Source organism: Pinus tabuliformis, chromosome 4_2 (assembly GCF_031772625.1).
Source record: "Pinus tabuliformis cultivar Carrire ecotype Pingquan chromosome 4_2, CPIR1, whole genome shotgun sequence".
Lineage (NCBI taxonomy): Eukaryota > Viridiplantae > Streptophyta > Pinopsida > Pinales > Pinaceae > Pinus > Pinus tabuliformis.
The window spans coordinates 145,517,225-145,541,099 of NC_142304.1; the positions used below are offsets into that span (position 1 = coordinate 145,517,225).

The following is a 23,875-nucleotide window of genomic DNA, read 5'->3' on the forward strand; positions in this document are numbered from 1 at the left end:
GCTTACAAACCATGGATAACAAAGTGGACACTACATAATGGCATGCTCTTTGGTAGTGGGCTTTGGCATGTGCTAATGTCTCCAAACTCCAAAGGGGGTTAGCCAAGTACCTTATTAGGTGGTTTCAACCTTTAGAGGGGAGTATGTCCAAGGTACACCCTTCGAATGGGGGTGGCAAGTGATAAATATGTGAGATGGAATAGGGAATGAGAGGGGCATCCCTGGGCCATATAATGGGGCATGGGGGTAGATAGATAAGGGGAAGCCCACACCTGGGTATATAATGTATAGGAGGGAGCAGTCGTGGTACGTGAGGTGCACTGGCCTTGATTTTTCCACCCTTCTTTATATGCCTTTTTCCTTTTATGAATTTTCTTTAATTAACTGCTCGGGGCTCAAAGAACAAGAGCATGATGTGTATAATATAGTAGTGATTACCCCTTTTGAGGTAGGGCAGTTCATTGCCCTCCAGGGGTTGGGACAATCATGGGTTCCTGAATGATAGAGGAGGCTCATCTAGGGCCTATGGAACTAGGGTGATGGCCATGGATGGGGTAGAGCTCATGTGTCGGCTTTTGCCCATGTGCTAATTATTTTTGTCTCGGCCATCTTTTGCATTTTGTGGTACAATTTCCTGTTAAATGTGGCCAATTATGCTTTTTCTTCTTTTTTTAGTTGCTTCAACCTTTGGGGCATCATTCTAGGCCTGACCCAAGGTGGGGGCAAAGGGGATAGGGAGGCTAGCCCTATGTGGACCCAGAATGGGAATGTGGACCCAGGTGGGAGAAATGATGAATGGGGGTATAGTGAGTGGAAAGGGAATAGTATGTGTGGGTAAAGGAGCGGAACCACACATCCAGGGTCGGGGTTTCCTAAGTAGTACCTCCCTAGAACCAAATGGCCAATAAAGGAGATCCCACGAGATTAATATCGAAGGGTAACAACCAAAAGAGATCAAGGAGACAAGAGCACAAACTAATCCCACTCTTTTCGCCAAATCCCCCCACCAATCCATACCTAGAAGTATCCATGATAAGTTAACCCAATACTCAATTACCAAATGACAAGACATACCTTTAGATTCGGGAGGCCCACCTTCAAACATACGATCAATACAGGTGGGTGAGGGACCACATGGCTGGCTTAGGTGGCAAGCTGACTGCTGGCTGAGGCTCATCATGGAGAAATTTTTTTCTCATGGGGATATCACCCACAAAGTGGTGGGTAACAGTGCCTTTAGGTTCTTCTTCCTAAGTCTTGCTTCCTATTCATTAAGAAAAGACATAATTTAACACAGTCAATACAACTTAAGTTCACTGTCTCTAAAGTTTGATCATTAACACTGAATCATATAGTACAGTTCGGATTTCATATTTTTGCATCATTGGTTCAGGGATTAACTTGGCATGTTAAACTCTTTGCTGTCCTAAATACATTTTCTGAAGTTAAGCGCTAAAAGTGAATTGAATCTACTGCTGTTCCATTTGTCTTCTCATTGTCTTCATCATTAAAACTGAAAAAAACTTGGGGACTAAGTGCTCTCTGTCTCTCATAATCTGAATTTGCATTTAAGCTAAGTTTCTGAAGTCTAAACATTGCTTGGCATCTTCATTTTGACATCTTTGAGAAGATAGTTAACTCAGTTTTTTTTTAAAAGTAATTTTGATTAATTTGGCATTCAAAGCTTACTGCTGTCTTAAAGCATAACTGTTGTCCACTTATCTCTGAAATTCAAGTACCGTTAACTGGTTTTGAAAAGACTGTTTGCACTATTTACTTAAGCAAGTTCTAGTAGTCATTAGCATTAAGATTTTCTGAGTTTTGAAATTGGATTACATTCACATATGCTAACCTGCCTAAAGGAACATTATTGCACCATTTCATAAGTAAATTAATTGTTGATACTTAATGTTCTGAAGCGGTATTGTTCCGTGTTTTATGTGCTGAAGTCTAGTTGCATTTTGATCTAGATCTAATTGAATATTTGGGCTATCTAAACGTCTATTGTGTAATTAGTTTCCCTGAACTTCAACTATTTATTATCAACATGTTACATTAAGATTCCTGTTGTGGATCAGAAATAAATTGTACATTTTTTGAAGATTTCATATGTCATCTTGTTAAAGTGAGCATTTATCTTTGTGATTTTCTGAGTCTTAGCTTAAGTACTTAAGGATATAACTCGGAATAAATCACAAATCTAAGTACTCTAAAGCATTAACCTCTCATTCATCAAGCAACATTAGTTATCTTGTAACTTGACACACCTTTCATCCTGCAAGTTCATTCCTCTGGGCATTGTGATTAAAGGCACTAGTCTCATAACTTTAAATGCAATTTGTCGAATCTAATTGAATATCCTAAAACATTGCTCAATTAATCTTGCTTGCATTTAATTTAAGTCAAGTTAATAAGACAACTCTCGTTGCATCTCCTAGAACTTGTTGGTTCCCAACAAGTTTTCCTTCATCATCCATCTTTCCTAGAACTTGTTGGTTCCCAACAAGTTTTCCTTCATCATCCATCTTTCACCCCTTAGGGACTACCCCGCTTAGCTTGCCTAAGAGATAGCTAGAACGGAGTGGGCAAAGATTAGAGTGACAACCTTTGCCCTGAGCATTGTGGCCCTTGGTGTACACTTTGAGCGACAACGCCCCCTTGTGGGGTTATTCTCTGGTCTTTTACCAAATCTTGTGTCTCTTGTGATTGCTCGTGGTTGTCTTCTATTGTACTTTGGATTTACTGTTCTATCTACAATTGTTCATTGCTATTGGAAGATTAAATTTGTTTAAAAGTGATTGTTAATTGAAGAAACAATTTGCTAAGTAATTAAGTAATGTCCCAAATGAGAAAAATTTGGAACAAACCCTTCAATTATAATTTCATTCACCTAGTAGAAGATTGCCATGTAAAACCCAAACACCGGAAATTTGACAGAAACAATAAACCCAGAAATTACACGGAAATTTCATTAAAAGATCACAACATGAGGAACAATGAGAAATGCAGCGACAAATCCAGCTTTGTTATATATAGATATATGTCAATACAATAGCTGGGAATGACCCTCCTATTGGGTGTGGAGCTTGATCATCTTCTGTATTCAAAGGTATTGCCGCATTGGACCCTAGTACGTAATGGTGCGGCAACGCCGCCCGTAAAATATTCGCTGTAGGGGGGTCCCGGGGGGGGAGGGGCGACTGCGACTTTTGGGAGCACCCCGCCACAACACCCCCGAAGCTAAAAATAGATGTAAAATTGCCTCGTAAAATGTTGTAATTTTGTAGTCAATCTGAGCCGTTCATTAGGCGGAGATCTGACGGTAGAAGTTAGGGGGGGCGACTGCGACTTTTGGGAGCCCCCCGCCACAACACCCCCGAAGCTAAAAATAGATGTAAAATTGCCTCGTAAAATGTTGTAATTTTGTAGTCAATCTGAGCCGTTTATTAGGCGGAGATCTAATAGTAGAAGTTATGCTTAATTTAGGGTTTTTTCTCTAGAATACAACCCCTCGCTATATATGAGGGAATTGTATTGCGTCTATATAGATCTTTATTTTGAGTGAGGAAGAGAGAGGAGATTGAGAGCGAAGACAGAATTACAGCGGATTTGCTGTAGGTTGTATCTCTTCAATTTGTTGGATAATATAAAAGGAAGGACTGGCTGTTTCTCTGTGGACATAGCCCAAACTGGGTGAACCACGTATATCTATCTCTCTGTTTCGTTGCTCTGTAATATATAATTTCCTAACACCTCCGGCCTCCAAAATAAAATGGGAAAACGATCACTACACCTATGGATTCTGAATGAATCCACCAAGGGGAGATGGGTGCTCCCCCAATCTCTCTAAATCACCTGAGGGTTTTCGTCCTAGGGCTACCAATGGAGTAGAGAACTATTTTCTCAACTTCACATACAAGAAACAATATCAAAACCAAGATGTCTCCAAATGATCTCCTCCTCTGCCTTTATAGATCTGATGGATAGATCTCCAAACCTCTGGAAGCATCTTATTTTATTATTTTATTATTATTCTAGAAGCTCCTCCATTGACTTTATCTTAAGTGACACCTTTTATTTTATTTTATTTTACTTAAGTCACTTTTGGCCCATTTCCTCTAATCAATTATTTTTCCTTAATTAAATGACTAATTAAAGTCATTTTTAACTAAGGAAAATGGTAAATCACCCACCATACTCTCTTTGACCACTGAATGTCACTTCTCATCATCCCATCTTGTAGATCTTCTCGTTCCGGTTCTAACAAGCTATTACACTGAGGTGTTCGATCAATTAATCTCCCTGGAATGCCACGTCGAGCATAATTAATTAAGTTAGGTTCCATAATAATGCTAATTTTTGAAAGTTGTTGGAATGCGACGGAAGAAAAGGAAAATTGTGTGGATGATGAAATATGCCAAGAGAATGCCATTAGATCCCATGAAAACTCCTCAAAACACCATCGGGACCCCTGATGGCATAAGCTTGCTCCATTGACCTCGCCATCACCTGCCCTGGAAATCCACTCTAGTTGTACTGTGGAGAAAAATACAAGTGGGGAAATTACAATCCTCCCACCCCAAGATTGCTTGCCCTCAAGCAATTCAAAGTTGTGGACCAATCTGGTGGCCCCACGCAACCACTGGGTGATACTCTTCTCCTGTGTCAACCCATCATGAACAAACCCCTCAATGCCGGGATCCGAGACCGATCTCCGATTGAACCTGTCCTCAACAAATCCTCCTCGATCCCATTGCCACCAAGAAGGGGCATCAATGCACCATGACTCATGTTGTGCTATAGCTCTGACTGTGAATGCTGCTCCATCCACTACATACCAACTTGTCACCTCTCTCCAATCTAACCCTTGGCATAAACCAAGGTCAATCTCATCATACTGATGTTGCGATGGAATACTAATGAGTAGCTAGCCTACATCCTGCTGCCAACTGAAGCATGTAATATCCCTCACCTCTAAGGGCTCCTACAGTACACTGCTCTTGACTAAAAATGATACTCCATCAATAGGATACCAACTCATGATCTCCCGCCAATCCTTCCCGTGGGAAGGATCAGATGCACGTGCACCTATACAAGGTATGAGTCCACTGAGCTGCACCATGCTCAATTCATGCAGCTCTGCCCAACCAATCAATTGAATATGTCTAGGAATGCATGCCTCCCTCCCTATAAGTGGGTAACCCATGCTACACGCTCTGTAAATGTACTCCTGGAGAGGGTTGCTTCTTGGAAATTCTACAGCTTTGCTAGCTTCCACTGCATCGACCTGCACCTCGTCAGTGGGTAGACCCAAGGATGGATGCATGACTGCCTCTAAAAGAGCCTCAGTCATCTCACTGGAAACTCCTTGCCCCACCAGTGCACTCGTCATTTGCGAAACTGTCTTGTCAAGTGCCAATGACTCCTAATGAACAATATCTGCAAATACTACCTCCCTGGTAGCTGCCTGCACATCTGTCTGCTCCTCTCCAATGGTTGGCCCCAAGGGTGTCTGCTCATCCTCCATCCTGGGCTCAACATGAGCCACTAGCTGAGTCTTCAAAAATAGCTCATCCTGCGTCCTCCTCATGTCCTTGCACCGCTGAGTGATCTTCAAGTTGGGCCACCACCAATGGCTTATTTCTCAAATTCTCGTGAGTGTCTTCTCCTGTGATTTCTTTATGCATGGAATCAAATTGTTACTCATCATCTACAATCATCAAACATAGAGGCATAGGTAGGTTGCTATCACACAATTGTTCATGCTCCTCAAAGGTGTTTTCATGCAAGTTAAAGCATATTCTACATGCAGCTTCTGCTCAAACATGGGCCCTTCATTTCTTTGTTGACTTGAGTTTTTTGTCATTCCTCGCTCTTCTTTAGTTTTTGCTTCTTTGTCAGTTTTACATGTGTGATTTGGTGTCCATGCTCCTTGACATGTGAAGCATATATGACCCACGAAATGTTTGGAGAAATACTTGGGAGAAAATGTTGAGAATGGCAAAAAGAAATTCTAGTTTAATTTGTCCTTGAATTAAACTGAGAATTAAAATCGAATTCTATTCTCATAGCAACTTGTAAATAGTTAATTAAGTTTAATTAACTTAATTATCTTAGGAATTTCGAGTTGGAAATCATTCTGTAGTCATGTATATGTTCTCCCTAAATTTTAGGTGTCCAGTATGAGTTTAAATTGAGTTGGAAATTAGATCACTCAGTTTACTGAGTTAAGTTCAGTTAAATTAGTTCTAAATTGTTTTTGGAACTAATAGAGGACTAACAGTCAGTTGGTGCACTAATGCATCCACTAGTGCTACTCCAGTTAATTGAAGATTCCCTCATGAGAATTGCATGCATGTCACTTCAGAGAAGGACCCAGTTGAGACTAGAGTGCAGGGACAATGTACTATCAATGGTACTATTTATTGGAGTGTAAATATCATGCATGCATTAGAGATTGATCCTATGTTTGGATTGGGAAGTTTTGGAAGCATGAATTCCCTTTAAATATGGGCTATTCATCTTAGGAATTGTGCAAGAGATTACGAGCTTGGAGAGCTGCTGAATAGGCTAAGGATTTAGCTTGAGCTAGCTTGTGAGCTGGGGAGTTGAGCATACTTGTGCAGAATTGTTCTAGTGAGAACAAACTTTGTATCTTCACTCATATTTATGATATATGCAATATAGACAACGGGGTTTTGAGCAGTGGTTTTCCCTAGATACATCTTTTGTTATGTGCCATTGATTTATCTTCTTCTTGTTCATATTGTTTTCATCGATCTATTGGATTTCACTGGTTGAAAGTAGAAGTAGATTATTGTCCTGTGCTTTAGTACATTGCATGAGCTTGTGAATCTACAAGATTTTCTATAGAAAAAGGGAGGTTGAAATGCTTGGTTAGTGAAGCGTGGGGGCCACATGCACAAGGAAAAACGCACTTGCATGTTGTAGCGGCTACAACACCCTCCAACATTTTGACTCGCATGCAAATTTCGGAGCCTACCTTGGATCCTACGATCGATCATCCTTGGTCACTTGTCGGTAAGCTGATGATCTCAAGCTTCCCCTCCTTGATCTTAAGAGAGTTTCCCGTGTTCTCATCTTTATGCAGTGTGTGTCATCTTTGGGCATAGGGATTGTTGTTTGTCATGCGAAAGGAATGTTGTTTTGCTTCAAGGGAAAGCATACGCACATGAGTTGTTATCATCGCATAGACATGTTTCACACCCCACGCACTCTTGTCACAAAGGTTGTTGCATCAAGCAGTGTATGTTTTATACATTCTGGATGGTCTACATTGTATCACTAAGTGTTCATGTGTGATCATAGTCGAGTCCTATCAATGTTCGCATATGTTTCACTGATCTCACATTTAGCCAATTTCCCTAGCAACCTAGCCTCATCTACCTTCCTGAAATTGTGCACTTTGCTTCTGCAACCATCAAGCTTCCTCCCTTGCCTGCTGAAAATCCGCAGTGCACAAAGACTCCAACATCCATTGGAATCTAAAACTGCACAGTGGTTTCCTCGAGTGTCCTTCCCCCAGTCGAAACACACTGTCATTAGTAACTGCGCAGTATTGTCCCTCAGCTGCTTAGTCTGCCTTGCAACTTGAAACTGCGCAAATGTGTCCTCCTGAAACCCATCCCACAGTAGTGCCTCGCGTCCAGAAACTGCGTAGTATTTCCTCCTTGCTGCCCAGGCTGCACTGCACTCAGAAATTGAGTAGAGGTGTCCTCCCAGGACCCCCATCCTGCAACAGTGTCCTGTGCCTCAAAACTGCGCAGTGTTGTCCAAGCTACCCTATCTGTCTTACATGCAGAAACTGCGCAGATGGGCCTCCCATGGCCTCATCCCGGCAGCAGTCACTGCCCGCTGAAATTGCATTGATCTATCTCTCAGTGACTACAGGAAAAGGTGACATGCTAAGATCACTCCCAAGGAGTTGAGGAGAAGGACCAAGAGACTAAGTGATGGTAAAGGATCAGGACCGCATGCAAACTCCGTCAGATGCATGATCATCTCGAGGGTAAGTATGGTAAGTAAAGAACACCTTTCGAAGTACACCTCTTAGTTGAGTTTGCAGGACTGCTTGTCATTGTCATATCATCCTATCTTCAGTAACATGCATGTGTGCAAACACAAAAGGTCATTTCATGTGTTTCCTCTACATGTCTTGCTTCCTTTTCGCTTGTTTGACCAATTGTTGTCTTTAGCATGTTGATTGTCACTTCATGCTTGCGACCTTGTTCTAGTGACATCAAAGGTTTGTCTTCGTGTGCATGAGTTGTTTTGACTATGTAAACACCCATCACACTGACACACAATGTTGTAAGCACTATTGCGCAAGTGTCGTCACGGTTGTCTGAAGGTCTATCCGAAGCGTCGCACTTGTCGCTTTCACCATTACACAGTCCCACAGAGGGTCATGCTAAGCACATATTGTCTTGCTGATTTTAGGGGTCTTGTCGTTGAGTCATACTAAGTGTGTGTTCACAAGGTCATATATACACGAGTTCATTCACTCACACACTTAGCCATTTTTCCGAAAAATCTATCAACCAGACCACCCTCCATCAGCCAGACCTCCATTGAGCTACACCGCACAGTCTTAGCCCCAAGTGACCAAGCACTGTTGCTCGGAGCTGCGCAAAGCTTGAGGCTGCCCTCGAGGCAGTCTGCACTGTGCAATTCTAGAATCAACCCGACTGACTGTCACCCAGAACAATGCAGAAGTTTCCCAAGAAGCTATCTCGATCTGCGCTACCTGCAAACCTATCTATCAAGCCTCCCGCTGATCAACCGGAGAATTTGATTGGGCAGTGACCCCGGGCTTCACTCCTTCCAAAAATTGCGCAAAAGATGTCAGCCTGCTTGCCTGCACTGACTGAAGAAATTGCACAAACAAGAGGGACAGGCACCCACTCTCTGTGACTGCACTATCTCTGAAAATTGCACAGTTTTGTCAGTCAAACCCCTTGCTAGCCGACCTGCTGCTGCTCTTGAAAATTGCACGGTTTTCATGGATAGTTTACTTGCTGCTTGACACCCTGCTCAACTCAGAAACTACGAAGACATGTCCTGCACCACTGCCTCCTAGATCTGCGCAATTCTGGCAAGCAAGCTCCCGCAGCCCGATCCCGGCCTCCTCTGGAAACTTGCGTAGTTTTCACTCAGTGCCTCCTGCTGCCCGCATTGCCTTCCCCAAAAAATTGCACAGTTCTCCCTCCCAGGTGAGCTAGATCCCGCGGATGTCACCGTTGTCCCGTACTGCTCAACCTAATCTCTCAGTGACCTCTACGCAGTATTTACCGACAGTGCCCCGGAGTCTCCCATCCTAGCCTGACATGTGCTCTGCGCTGTTTCAAAGCCTTGACCTCTCTCCCGTCACCTGTACCTGGAAACGAAAGACAATGCATCATGGTAGACTAGGGGATTTCTGGATTTAATGTCGTCTCATCATGAGTGATTGCAGAAATAGGTACATGGATGAGACATGGCGCGACGATGAACGGGATGAACAAGGAGTGCATGCTAAAACACTCGCTCGCGGTTGGATGAACACACAAAGCATAGCATGTAGCAAACGAAGGAGACACATGCACATGCATGAACCATCAAGCGAACACCAAGACCATTGAAGACTCCGTGCACTTTGCCATGTGGAGGTGAAGCTATGGTACACCACGGGCATACTCATCACTCAGCAACACAACAACTCAACACGAACAACACAACCAGCATGTGCATACCAGTAGTGTCATGAGTCGCCTCGGTCACATCACTACTTTGGGTCATAACTGTGTAATCAATGTAATGTAACATGGAAGTCCAAGAGACCCACAGATGAAGTCAAAGAGTCATGTAAGTCAAATAGTCATGAGGGAAGTCAAACAGTCGCAAGGATCAGTTTCACCCTTGGTTATATATACCTCTTTGAGGAGCGAGCAATGGCTCCAACGCCTCGCTATCGGGGTTAGTGATGTATGGTGTATGGATGTGTCTTGAAACTTTCGCTTAATTCAGAAGCCTGTTAACAGGCCAACACGTTTACACACATGTATTGTATTCGTTTGTAAGACTATTCTTTGGACGCTTGTAATGCATGTTGCTTTAACCTGTACTAAGATAGTTGAACTATTTCGGTTGTTTTAGTGCATATGCTGTTGAAAATGTGTCGTATCAGTTGTTAACGTTGTCTCACCCGTGTGGACTATTCCGTCGGACACTAAACAGACTCATTCTTGTAAACGACCGTTGCACTCGCGTGGACTACTTCATTGTACGTGCTATCTGTTCACTTTGTGTTTGTGACTGTCGCATCCCTGTGGACTACTCCGCCAGAAGCTGTGCAGATCCTGCCGTATTTTGGGTCTCTAACAAACTTGGGACTATTCCCTTTCGACTTGAGACTCACTCTCACCTTCTCCCTCTCAGTGAAAGAACTTTGACACAAGCGACACTAAGCACTCACCAGGGATACGAACCTCACTGTTTGAAGAGTAAGTATACCATTCTCATGTGCTCACAAGCAAGAGCTAAGGCATATCTTTAAGATAATGGCAATCGGGCCATCATACCAGATGGGATTCCTACACCAAACGGTGTGAGGTCTAGTTGGGACTTCATACCGGGGAGATCCCCTGAATGTTGGCGGGTCCAGCACCATCAACATTGCCTAAGGAGAAATTCTAATAGCCAAGGAAGGGAGGTCGAAGAGCTAGATGGAGGGACCCACATGGGAAAGAGAAGCACACCAATTATAAATAGGAGAAGCTCAACCTCATTTTGCATCTTTTGTCAATTGAACTCACTCTTGTTGCTCAAGCTGCTTAGCCAGGTCACTTTGTTGTTTAGCACCGAGTTTTCCAAGCGGAGAACTCACCCTTTCTCTGGGGGACTTTGAGTGCCACCAAATCATACCAATTTAGAGAGGAGTTGGAGGGTATTCAAAGCTTATTATTCAACCACTTACTCAGCTAGTGCGTATTCCAGGAGGACACAAGAGAGGATACACTTGAGGCATTTTGGGGGTCTTTTGGGTAGCAATTGCTAGGAGAATTTTGGTATAGGAGCTTCAGTGGGATATCAACCTTTTGGAGGAGTTTGGGAGTAGGAGATTGCTGCTTGAAGGTAGCATGATTTGGAGCATCCAGGGCTAGCGCAAAAGCCTCTCACCGGGCACATGTGGGATTTGGTGGGACGTGTTTTGGAGCTGGAGTTTGCCGGGAGAAATAAGGAGAACCTTGGGGACGTGTAACTTAGCCTTTTTAGGAGTGATTTGGAGGGCTTTATAAGAGATTTGTAGGCTGGCCGTGTTACCGCTCAAACTAGCAGGGGTCCTAGGAGGGAATCCTAAAGGGACCATTGCTAGGTCAAGGGAAATAATGGAGCAATAACCCACTGTCACCTTAATTAAAGATCTCTACTCTTTACGAACTCTCACTGATGGGAGGAGACTCGGTATGATAAGCATCACAAAGATGAATAGATCAAAGATAGGATGAAGGGTGATCCTAGAAGCCTATTCACAAGAGAGGCTCAAGATTGTGGCTTGCTTGTCTTGGAAGACAAGATGGAAGTCTCTCTACGAAGCGCTTGGGGAGAATTTCGAGGGTTAGGTTTTGAGTATGTGTCTTATAAATAAGATCCGTAAGCCCTAGAATTCTTGTGGAAACTTGGGTTCAAAGTGATCTTTGAAGAATTAACCTTGATACTGCATGGGACCACACGGGACCAAGTGGACTCGAGGTTAGGTCAAGAGGATAGGATTTAGCAACCAATGATATACTTGAGCTAATTTTCAATGAAAGGCAATGCAAGGATCCCAGTGAGGTTTCTAGCCTAAGGGAAACTAAGGGCAAGAATTGGTCTTCGAGCTAGGGCTTGCGATATCTCAAGATCCCATTGTCGGAATCTCATGAAATTTGGAGGGCTTCTTGAGGACACAACAGTGCAGTTGTGGACCAAAAGTGAAAGTATTTGGATGGCTATATTGTTGGGAAAGTGATGCCCTAGGTGACCCAACTTGGCTAGACCTAGAAGAAAGAGGAAAAGGTGAAGAAATAGGTTTAAAGTGACCACCTTTTGATGGATCAATGCCTAATTCCTCTTGGGGATATGGAGTCAAGGAGAACAATGAAGATGGATCTCATTTTTTGTTCAAGCAGGCTCTCAAAGTCAACTTCGTCCAATGTTAAGGGCAAGAGAAGAAAAGTGACCTTAAAAGCATTTATACTTCACTGTAAACGGAGAAGGCTTGTCAAGGTAACTTCGACCTCTAGGACAATTCGTTCATCAAACCTGGCCTACACATCGAGATAAGTTATATAGAGACGTAATTCCACATTGATGTTGTAAATGCATGCAACAACTAGCCCTAAAATAGTGAAAATCTCATGATCAATGTATGCAACAAAGTGAAAGAAAATAATGTCGAAATTGTACTTACATGTAAGTGAATATATCCAACCATCAACACATTTGCAATATAAGAAGCTCCAAGATAAGAAGTCCCAATCCACATATCAAAATTCATCCATGATCCAAAAATATCCTCCAAGTAAAAAAATGTGAAGTTCTCAAGAGAGAGAATGATCCAAGTCAAGTGATGATACAAAGTGAATTCATCTAACTCCTATTTTTACACTCATTAGGAGTTCGAATTACCTAATTTGGCCTACATTAGCCCCTAAAATAAAATAATGTGCAAATTAACTAACTTTTGGTGACAAGCCCTCCAAGCTAGCTCACAAATAAAATAATAAGCCTTTCAAGAGGTCAAATAATAATCTATGCATGTTGTAGGGCCCTCCAAGAGGCCTGATGAGGTTCCATAAGTGCCATAATAATGAATAGGACCCTCAAAAGTGATGGACAAGGGGGTGGCCCCTTGTTCTCCAAACAATAAACCTGTGGTGCTCCCAGTGGTGTGGTGGCACAATAATAACCTCTTGGGTCTCCAAATGAGTCAAAGACGGGCTTCGATGATGGTGTAGGTAATGCCACATCATTCTACAAGTCTTGGGTCAGCTGCCAAGTGCATGGTACATTTGTGGGGCCAACTATGCAAAGGTGAACCAAGTGCATCTTCCTTGTCCAATAGGTGAATCGCGAACAATATTTGAATATCCTCAGGGATCCATGGAGTGTTGTCTACTGCTGTGGAGGCCCATGGTTCTCAACACACACCCTATATGTGCCAATGTAGCCCTCTGGAGGATTAGGACCCCGTATAGGGAGACCAAACCCAATATGGAGACCATTTGCAATCCTGCATAAGATCCAATGCATCCCTTAGCCTTCCAATACAACAAGTGAATCGAGAAATCGAGTAAATGAGTTTACCAACCATGGACCACAGGTGGGGACTTTATAATGGCCTGCCCTTCCATAATGGGCTTCGGGATAAGCCAATGTCTCCCAAACTCCAAAAGGGGTTAACCAAGTATCCTATTAGGTGGTTTCTACTTCTAAATCGGATAATATGTTCAAGGTAGATCTTTTTAAAGGTGGTGGTATGTGATAGATAGGTGAATGAAGTAGGGGTTGAGAAGGGGCAACCTTGGGCCACAAGCTTGGGTGCAAAGGTAGCGTATAAAAAGGAAGCCCACACTTGGGTTTATAATGTATAGTAGGGAGCAATCGTGGTACATGAAATGCCCCGACCTTGATTTTTCCACCCTTCTTTATATGCCTTTTGACTTTTTATGATTTTTCTTTGATTGACTGCTCGGGGCTTAAGGGGTAAGAGCATGATGTGTGAGATATAACAATGAATACCCCCTTTTAAGGTAGGGCGGTTCATTGCCCACTAGGGGTTGGGACAATCATGGGTTCCTATATGACGAAGGAGGCTCATAGAACCTGTAGGAACCAAGGTGATGGCCATGATGATGGGATGGAGCTCATGTATTGGCTTTTGCCCACGTGCTAAATGTGTTTGTCTCGGCCATCTTTTGCATTTTGTGGTACATTTGTGGCCAATTATGCTTTTATCTTTATTTTTAGCTGCATTAACCTTCGGGGCATTATTCCAGGCCTAACCCAAGGTGTGGGCAAGGGGAAGGGGAAAGCTAACCCTATGTGGACCCAGTGGAAAAATGTGGACCCAAGTGGGAGAAATGATGAATGGGGTAATAATAAGTGGAAAGGGGGTAATATATGCGGATAAGGGAATGGGACCACGCAACCAAAATCAGGGTTTCCCATGAAATATTATCCCTAAAGCCAAATGGTTAGTAAAAGAGATCCCACGGGACTAGAATGCAAGTTTAATATCCGAAAGGGGTCTAGGGGACAAGAGCATAGACCTAGCCCATTCTTTCTGCAGAATCCCCCCATTAATCCATGCGCAGAAGTGATCTGGTCTTATGCAGGAACACAACAAAATACAGAAATACCCATATACACAGAGATGCAACAGAAATAAAACTTCATTTCATTAATATCAAAGAACTGCAATATGCTTACAAACATAAATAGAAATAAACTGGCTCGGGCGATGGTAGATTATCTCTGAGAAGAGATGTAGCAACTACATGCCTCTAAACTGTGTTACAATGAGTCCCAAAGACCTATTTATTATTGAGAAACAATGGAAAACCCTAAACATCCAAAAACATAAACAATGGAAAACTTTAAACATCCAAAAACCTAACCCTAGGAGATGAAGCGCCAAAACTATGGGGCCCGTTTGGGTAAATTGGTACATCAACTTCCCGAGGTCGTAACTTTGGCATACAATTTTCTTTTGGCTATCATAATATGTCATTTCGAAGATCTCGAAGAGGAGGCTGAAAACAAGCTCGCAAACCTATTTGGGACTTTCTGGTCACTCTGTTTTCCCAAAAAACGTCTTTTAGTCCCTCAAAATGACTCTGGAAGTGTAGGACCCAAAATTTGCCCAAAATAGTAAGTTGTGCTACAATTAAGGAAACTAAAAAGAAACAATGGCAGGGGTCCAAGTGGACTAGGTGGGTGGCCACCAATATCCACCTGGATCAATCCTGCCCCCTTAGGAAGCAATGGTCCCCATTGCGTTGAGTGCTTTCATGAGACGGGGAAACTTCTGTTGAACATGGTCCCTAGTGAGCCACTAGCCTTGGTGCAGGAGTTAGCCAGCTTTGACAACTCGATAGAGTTGGATCTTCTACTAGCGAGTGTTCTTGATCTACATGTCCATGATCTGATCAATTGTGTCCTGTTCCATGCAATCTAGGTTTAACTCTATTGGTGTGAGTTGTTCTGCAATGTTTGATGTGTTGAGTAATGGTGGAAAGTATGGTCGAAGGCGGTCCACATTGAACACTAGGTGCAGGCCAAGGAATGGTGGAATGCCGAGCTCGAAATCATTGTCCCCTACATCCTTAGTGATGGTGTGAGGCCCGTATCAGAGCAGGCGAAGCTTGCGGTGGGGCCCAACGAGGCCCTCCTTTTGCAAATATAATCAAACTTTGTCACACACCTAGAACTTGTGTGGCACCCGCTGCTGATCATGACACTACTTGTACTTAGAATTGGCTCTGTCCAATATGTCATGGGCCTATTGGTAGATGTGATGAATGCGCTCAATGAATTTGTTAGCCCTGTCAGCTTCGGACTGGACATGAGCTGAATCTGCCCGAGTAGCTGCAAATGGTATGGCCACATCAATGGGACATAGTGGCTGGAATCCCAACCCCACCTGAAAGGGGTTGTGGCCAGTTGAGCTATGGAGAGCTCTGTTGTAGTTGTCTTGGACATAGGGGAGGCTTTCATGCCATGTGCATGGATGCTTCGAGTTGTACATACACATAATGTGTACGATAATATATAGTATTGCAGAGGGTCTGATTGTTGAACAATGGCAAAGTATTGCTAACAGTGTTTGCAGAGCATAGGATATAGAGAACACATGTTGATATTCGTGTTGATTGGGTGAGAGTGAGTTGATGAGGAACAAGTAAACAATGGAGTTTTTAAAACACCTCTTAAATCAACACAGAAGTACATTAGTGGACTGCAATCTGGACCAAAAACCCATACTAAACAACAGACCTTTCTCAAGGGGGTTCAATGCATTTCTTCAACAAGAGCAATCGAAGGATTTACAGAAGGAGCCAGAAATGGGGCACAAAATCCTTGCACTTGGAACAGATTTGAAACACATGAAGGTCTCACGGAAAATCATTTTCAAATTAGATGAACTAGATGCACTCCTCTCCAAAGTAAGCCAGTTCGAAGGGAAGGAAATCATTTGGGCTCTAAAACCAACTATGCTTGCTCTCATACAACACACGTTCTTGGAGGAACCGTGTGAAGGGATTAGACTCCCTGTTGTATCTTGTCTCAGTAACATCATGAGACTAACTGCCCCTATATCTCCTTACAATGATGATGTTATGAGGAGAGTCTTCAAGCTGACAGTAGAGACTTTTCAGGAATTGGACAACAGTGTAGACTCTACCTTTGGGAGGAAGCTTGAGGTTCTAAGAATTATGGCCATGACTAGGACTTATGAAATCATGTTTGATGTAGAGTGTGATGGTTTGATCCTACAAATGTTCCAATGCTTCTTCAGCATTAGGAAACATCATCCTGACAGAGTCATAACACACATGCAGTCCATCTTGTCCTCATGTATGAGAGGTCGTGATGCCATCTGTCGGGAGTTGTAGTCTCGATTGTTGTCTGTTTGGAGGAGAGAGCAGTTGGTCTCACCTATTACTTATGGTCTAGTTGAGAGGTTGGTTGAGCAGAACATTGGGTTGTTTAGGAGACAGTTGACCAGGGAGCACCTCAGGTTTGGGGGCTCATGCAACAAGAATGAGATGAGGAGGAAGGGACTTTGCTTCATCTGCAAAGGACCTTGGGGACTTGACCACTCATGTCTGAGTGACGTTGATGAGACAACAACGGTAGAGCAGTGAGATATTCTTTGTGTCTGTCAGGATGAGGACTCCTCGTTGGATGAGTCCATGGGTTCATACGATGATACCTTAGATGAGCATGAGCAGTCATATGGAGTTGATGACAGTAGCTCAGATATGTATCCATTTGTGGTAGAGGAGTACGAGGAGCAGCTGATTGTTCCCAGGTGGGAAAGAGACCAGGGAGAAGATGAGTGGTTGATGATTCAACATAGAGAGCAGATAGAGGAGCATGAGTCATGGCGAGCCATTGACATCAGGCCAGATTCATATGATGAGCAGTCCATGGGTCCTAGGAGAGACATTCAGGATAGTGTGTCACTAGTGATGAGTTAGCATGAGCAACATATGATGGAGCGTGAGTCAGCTGAGGAGGATGAGGCGCACAGTATGCATGATGAGCCTTTTTTGGAGAGCTAGTTGGAGGTTTATATTGAACCTATGGAGGATGAGCAGCCACGCTTGGGGTCAATCGTTGATGAGGAGCAAACAGATGTATAGATAGCTGGTAGGGTGACGATGTTCATTGACACTTGTCCTTAGGAGATGCTAGAGTATGATAGGACAATTTGGCAGGAGATTGGTGGATTGGAAGAGCGTGGAGTTTCCTATCAGGCGAGGGAGATGGAAGTGGATCCATCTTTGGGTCTACCCATTGATGAGGTGCAAACAAGTGTAGTGGTTGCTAGTCGAGCTGCAACATTTTTAGGTAGCAGTCCTCTCGAGGAGTACATTGACAGGGCTTGTAGCACAGTTTGGTTACTTGTACCCATTACAGGGAGAGAGGCAGGATTTTTTCGATGGATATGGCTGACCAACCAGATAAGGCAACCTGAGTTGAGCATGGACCAGCATCAACATAGTTGACTTGTTCCTTACATAGGGGTCCATGACTTAGATTGGTGGGAGATCATGAGTTGGTATCCTATTGATGGAGTATCATTCTTAGTCGGGAGCAGTGTACTGCAAGAGCCCTTAGAGATGGGGGATATTACATGCTCCAATCAGCAACAAAATGTGGGTTGGCCACTCATCGGTATCTCAGCGCAACATCATTATGGTGAGACTGACCTTGGGGCATGCCATGGGTTGGATTGGAGAGAGGTGATGAGTTGGTACACAGTTGGTAGGACAACATTTACAGCCAGAGCTACAACACAACATGAGCCATGTAGCATTAATGCTCCTTGTTGGTGGAATTGGGATCCAGGTGGATCAACTGGCAGCAGGTTGAGTCAGAGATGAACATGGGATACCTGAAGGATCTAGTCATGTTTCGATAGCTTGGAGACGTGACGTGGACCAGTGGTCCGTATTAGATCCGGGCATTGGGTCTCAGTGTTGTTGGGCCACTGGAATGGTCCACAGATTTGGATTGCTTGAAGGCAAGCAATATTGGGGTGGGAGGACTGTCAAGTCCCCATTTTCATTCTTCTTCATAGTACAGCCAGGGTGGGTTTCCAGGATAGGGGATGGCTTGGTCAATGGAGCAGGTTTATGTCATCAGGGGTCCCAATGGAGTTTTGAGGGGTTTTTATGGGATTTGATGGCGTTCGCGTGGCATATTCTATCATCATCACAGTTTTCCTTTCGTTCTGTTACATTCCAACAACTTTCAAAAATCAACATTATTATTGGGCATAACTTAATTAATTATGCTCGAGGTGGCATTCCGAGGAGATTAATTGATGGTACACCTCAGTGTAATAGCTCGTTGGAACCAAAATGAGAGGATCTACATGATGGGACTTTTGGATGGGAGTCTCAGTGACCTGAGGAGACATGGTGGCCAATTTACCCTTTTCTCGCATTAAACAAAATATTTTAATTAAAATAAAAGGGGAAAAAGTGCTCCATGATTAAAATACTAATAAAATAGAAGATTCTAGAGGGGTCCATCAGATCTATAAAAGAGGAGGAGGAGGCCATTGGAGGACATCTTGGAGTTGATATTGTTTCATGTATGAGAGGTTGAGAACGTGGTTCTCTACTCCATTGGTACTCCATGTTATAGAATTGCATGCATTTTATATGTTCTATTTTACATGACAATCTTATGTTTATGGATAGAATTTTTATCTGGGGATTTTTTGAGTTAAAATTCAAGTTGTTCCAAATTTTTCTCATTTGGTACATTACAACAAGTGTTATCACTATGTCATATGTGTCTATGTGTCTTGCCACATCATCATGTGGAATGTAATGATGTATTTCTAAGGAAAAGGACAAAATATATTGTGTGGAAGTCCAAGAGTCATATGTGGAATATGAAAGGTCACTTAGTCATATACGAACAAAAGAGTCTTAAGGAGAAGTCCAAAGGTCATTTAGAGAAGTGCAAAAGTCATTTAGAAGTTCAAGAGTTGTTTAGAAGTCCAAAGGACACATTAGAAGTCCAAAGTGCAAAAGTCATTTAGAAGTTCAAGAGTTGTTTAGAAGTCCAAAGGACACATTAGAAGTCCAAGAGTCATGAGGGTAATTCAAGAGTCAAGAGGAGAGGAAAGGTTATTCCTCTTGTTATAAAAGCAACCTCATAATTCAAGCAAGAGGCTTTTGGAGAGCTAGTTTTGGCTTCTCTACTTGACATAGGAGAGAAAACTATTCTTTGGAGAAACAAGAAATGACTTAATGTTCCACTACTGGAACTAGTGCCTCATCATTGTAACTGTGTACTTGGATCTTTCACCTAATTAAAACTCAATGAACCACCACATTTTCATGCATGTATCGTGAATGTTTTAGGACTATTTTTGGGATGTTTGCGGTATATGTTTTGTTCATATGTATTGGAGAAGTTGAACTATTTTGGTGGCTTTGGTACTCATCTTGTTGTATGTGTGTTGTATTTGCTTTAACGATCGTTATGTCTATGTGAACTATTTCGCTAGATTACTAACAAATCTTTTCATGCTCTTGTGTGTCTCTCCTAGGTTAGTACTATTACTTCCTTCCAGAGGCTCACTCTCGTCTCCCGCTCGTGAATGTCTCCTTTTACACATTGCAGTCGGTGTTTCACAATGCCAACTTGCTTGTTCAAGGGTTATGTATATAATCTCTTATGTTATTCATTGAAACTGAGGCAAACCTTACAACTATGGTGGTCGGGCCAATACTCCGGATCAGGATCCTACTCCAAACAGTGTGAGGTCTAATTGGGACTTGACATCAGAGTGACCCCTCCTTCAAAACAAGTCCACAAGCCAGCTCAAAGTTTTCTACCTAAAAATACCAAAATAAATGAAAAATTAAAGTTTTCTACCTAAAAATACCAAAATAAATGAAAAATTATATAGTGATCCATTTTGGATCATCAGCTTTTGTAACTTGTTTGTGCTGATTTGACATGACATATAGCTGAATTGGTTAAGTGATCTAAGGTATATATTGAAGATAAAGGAGAAGAATTACTGTTCTATTTCTCATTGTAATAGGAGAAATCATATCCATTATATGCATTGAATAATGTGTCCTAAGAGATGTAGCATTGTGGTATTGAAGTACACTCACATGGTATTTATTCTATTGGATTGCCATGTGAAATTGGGTTGAGAGGAAGAGAAGTATTACCGTTGTAAATAATATTTCAGATTAACCCAAAAGCTGAAAGTTCACTGGGAATTTTAGAATTTGCAAGTGCAAACCTCAAAGATTGAGGTGAAAATTTTGAAGCTGTATTAATTGATTAATTCATGAAATCTATACACCTTCTTGCAGTGATAATGTTTTTTAGATAATCTTCCTGCCTGTTCATTAAATTTTTTATAGATGTGAAAGAAATCTCTGAAAATTTTATTCTTACCTCAAAGACCCTGTTTGTGGAGTTAATCACATATTTTTCTTTGTTGCTTATACCATATACTCAATCTGTAAGCAATTTTAAATCACCCATTACCTGGAGCCCATCAGTACCTTTCTCAACTGCACATTTCAGAAGTAACCATAGGGCATAAATTCAGCTCTATTATTTGCCCCCTGGCTTGTTGCATACTTGAAAGAAAACTACTGTTTGCTTCTGAACAATTAACCTTATCAAATTATCATCAAGTGAGAAACAATTATAGATTATAATGTTTAAGCAATGAACGTAAAAGGGCATCTCTCTCTACCAATCTCGTCAAGTTATACGAAGGCTGTTAATCAAAGCTTAGTCCATGTTCTCCATGTAGCAGTGGAACAACTCTTTGCACGTCTTGTGGCATACTTAGACAACTAGACACATTTCTGTATGGCATTCACTTTTTGAAGTCTGGTATGACTTCCATCATGTATTCCCTTGTGAGGTTCAGGTAGCTCTTCCAGCACCTGCTACATCCCATCAACAAATACTTCTGATGGTCATCATCTATTGAACTCAAAGTAATTTTTTATTGGTCTATTATAATTCTTCCAAAGCTTTAGTCATGAAGAGAAATTCTTGGTATTAATCAGTTTCCCAATTCAAATGTTCTTGATTAAAAATCTCTTGAAAAACACATACCTTCTCTGGTACTTGTCATCGAGAAAAATAATTTGTTGGGATAATTTGCTTTATATAATAGAAATATCAAACTGAAAATTGGTTTGCTTTAACAGAGATTTTTATTGATCTGTGCTCATGACTTTCAGGAACAAAAATGGATTGTTGGCGTGCTATTCATGGTGCCTGTATATGCCAGTGAATCTGTAAGTACTATGTACACTCTGCACGTTATAGTTGCTTTGTGTTTTTCCCATTTGTTCACGTTTTTGGAAGTATCATTTACCTGGAAGAAATAGCAAGTGACATCACATATTATAAATGAAAATGATTCGATATGATATCTGATATCATTTTCTTAGGCTAAATTCATGAAGGATTATTGTCTTATAATCCTCTGGTGAATATATGTACTATTGAATGGTGATGTTATCCATAATAAGCAAGGTTATACATATTTGTTTGTACTTACTAGTAAATTAATCTATCTGGAGGAAAGAATAACTTATTTTATAGATTTAATCAATGGCTATTTATTAGATCAGGTATAAAACAAAGCACCCCCTCGATGACCCTTTCCATCAAAGCACTTAAAGATGGATGTTTGCTAAAAAAATAATATTTTTCCCATGATATTTCTTTAGTAGCTTTTTAATTTCACTTTATTAAATGTTCAATCATTTGTTTGGATATCAGTGATTTTGTTTAGCTGTCTAAAATGCATTTAAGTTCTAGTACGATTTTCAGTTCATTGACATGAATTGGCAATTTAGTTTAAATGAAACTGTTGGTCTTGAAATTAACATCGTGGGTTGTGAGGTGGACTATGGACCAGTGTTTCAGGAACCACTCCCCCCCAAGGATCCAAAGGCAGATCCACGTCTCGTACAGATCCGCCATCCTTCAATGGAACCGCGGATCACCAGATCTGTGGTTCCTCCTTTTTTTGGCGATTCTTGCAAATTTGGATTCATGGGGGCCTGATCCATGGCTCCTATTGCCCGATCCGTGGTTCCTATTTCCCGATCTGCAGATCCGGAAAGGATCTGGTGCGGATCTGTGGAGGTTCGAGCATGTATCCACTGCGGATTGCCAGCAGATTTGACAGAAGGTGGATGGTTCCGTGGGGCTTTTTTGGTTTTTTTGTTTTTGGAAATTTGGAACTGTTCTGTGAGGAACTACACTTTCTGAATTCTCCCAAGGTACCCCTTGATGCTCCCTAGACACTTCCTAGATGCTTCCTAATGGTAATGTTAAATTATTAAATTAAAATGATGGAAATGGAAATTAAAGATAAAGGAGAATGTCACTTTTACTTAAATTTTTAACATTACCATGAAATGACTTGAGATGTTTGAGAGTGGTTCCAACCTCATCAGAGTTCATATGGAGAAAATAGAATTTCATATCCCATTCAAAATTCAGCAGACTTAAAACAGTTTTCAGGATCAATGGAATTGTGGCATTTCATTGGATTATATCATGTATGAGGGCATGTGATTCACATTTAATCAAGAGCAACAAGCCCTATATGTACCGCAGTGTTGGTGTTATTGATTGTTGAACTCCTTTGTCATGGCCTTAACAATTATGTACCCTTCACTCAAGTCAAAATCATTGATTAGGCATGTTAAGCTTTCTTTACCATATTATAAGGCTTGGATTAAGCTGTTTGATAAAAAATAAGCAATGTTGACTAAAATCCCTATAGAATTGAAGTAGAGGCAAAGGCTAGACAAGAGAAGAGGAATCTAGATTGTAGATGGTTGATGCTGGAATAATTAATCATTGATGTACAATGGATGCCATATCTATCTTGATTTATGTAAAAATATGCATGTTTTCATGTCTTTTACAAATAATTTGGTATTTTGGATGTTTTCTTTAATATAAATGAAAAAAAATAAAAAATAAAATTATATATATATAGTAGATGCTTCCGAGATGCTTCGCTTCCTAGATTTTTGGAAAATGATACTTCTGCGTCCTCGCTTCCAAAAAACATCCCCATTTCGTCCCCGCTTCGTGCAACATTGCTATGGACAAGGGTGATTTGATTTGGTAATACTTGGTCCTTATTTCCTAATGGACTTAGTCAAAATATACCTTATATTTGTATTATACTCCTTTATGTATTTTTCATTACACCTCACTTTTGTAAATATCTCATATGTGACTGGGTAAAAAATGATCACTAGGCTAACTTTGTATTTTTAAATTGAAACACTACGAGGCTTGGACAAAGATTATCACTCTCTCCCAATTTTTATGATTTTAAGTCTAATGAAAAAAGGAGTGTACATGTGTATAGTTCGACAATAGCCTTTGTGCTTGCATACTTCTTTTTAGGGAAATAATCAAACATAGATACAAATACAAAGGATGAATCATTTACCTCTTTTCCATGAAAGCCACAATGGTGTTAGAATGAGCCTTGGTAGCATAATTTTTATCATCAATTCTCGTTGAAAATCGATTATAGATAATCAAGGCAATGATCTCATGAAAG

The 23,875-nt window shown here is 41.5% G+C and overlaps 1 protein-coding gene across 2 annotated transcripts in view; it reads left to right on the forward strand.

Moving 5' to 3' along the window:
- LOC149168626 (organic solute transporter ostalpha protein (DUF300)) overlaps positions 1–23,875 on the forward strand; it is a 321,148-nt gene that overhangs the window by 59,731 nt on the left and 237,542 nt on the right. For both annotated transcript variants that reach the window (XM_089428352.1, XM_089428353.1), the window contains one exon: positions 21,516–21,572. In XM_089428352.1, the coding sequence (XP_089284478.1) occupies positions 21,516–21,572 (57 nt within the window). The remainder of the gene's footprint in view (positions 1–21,515; positions 21,573–23,875) is intronic.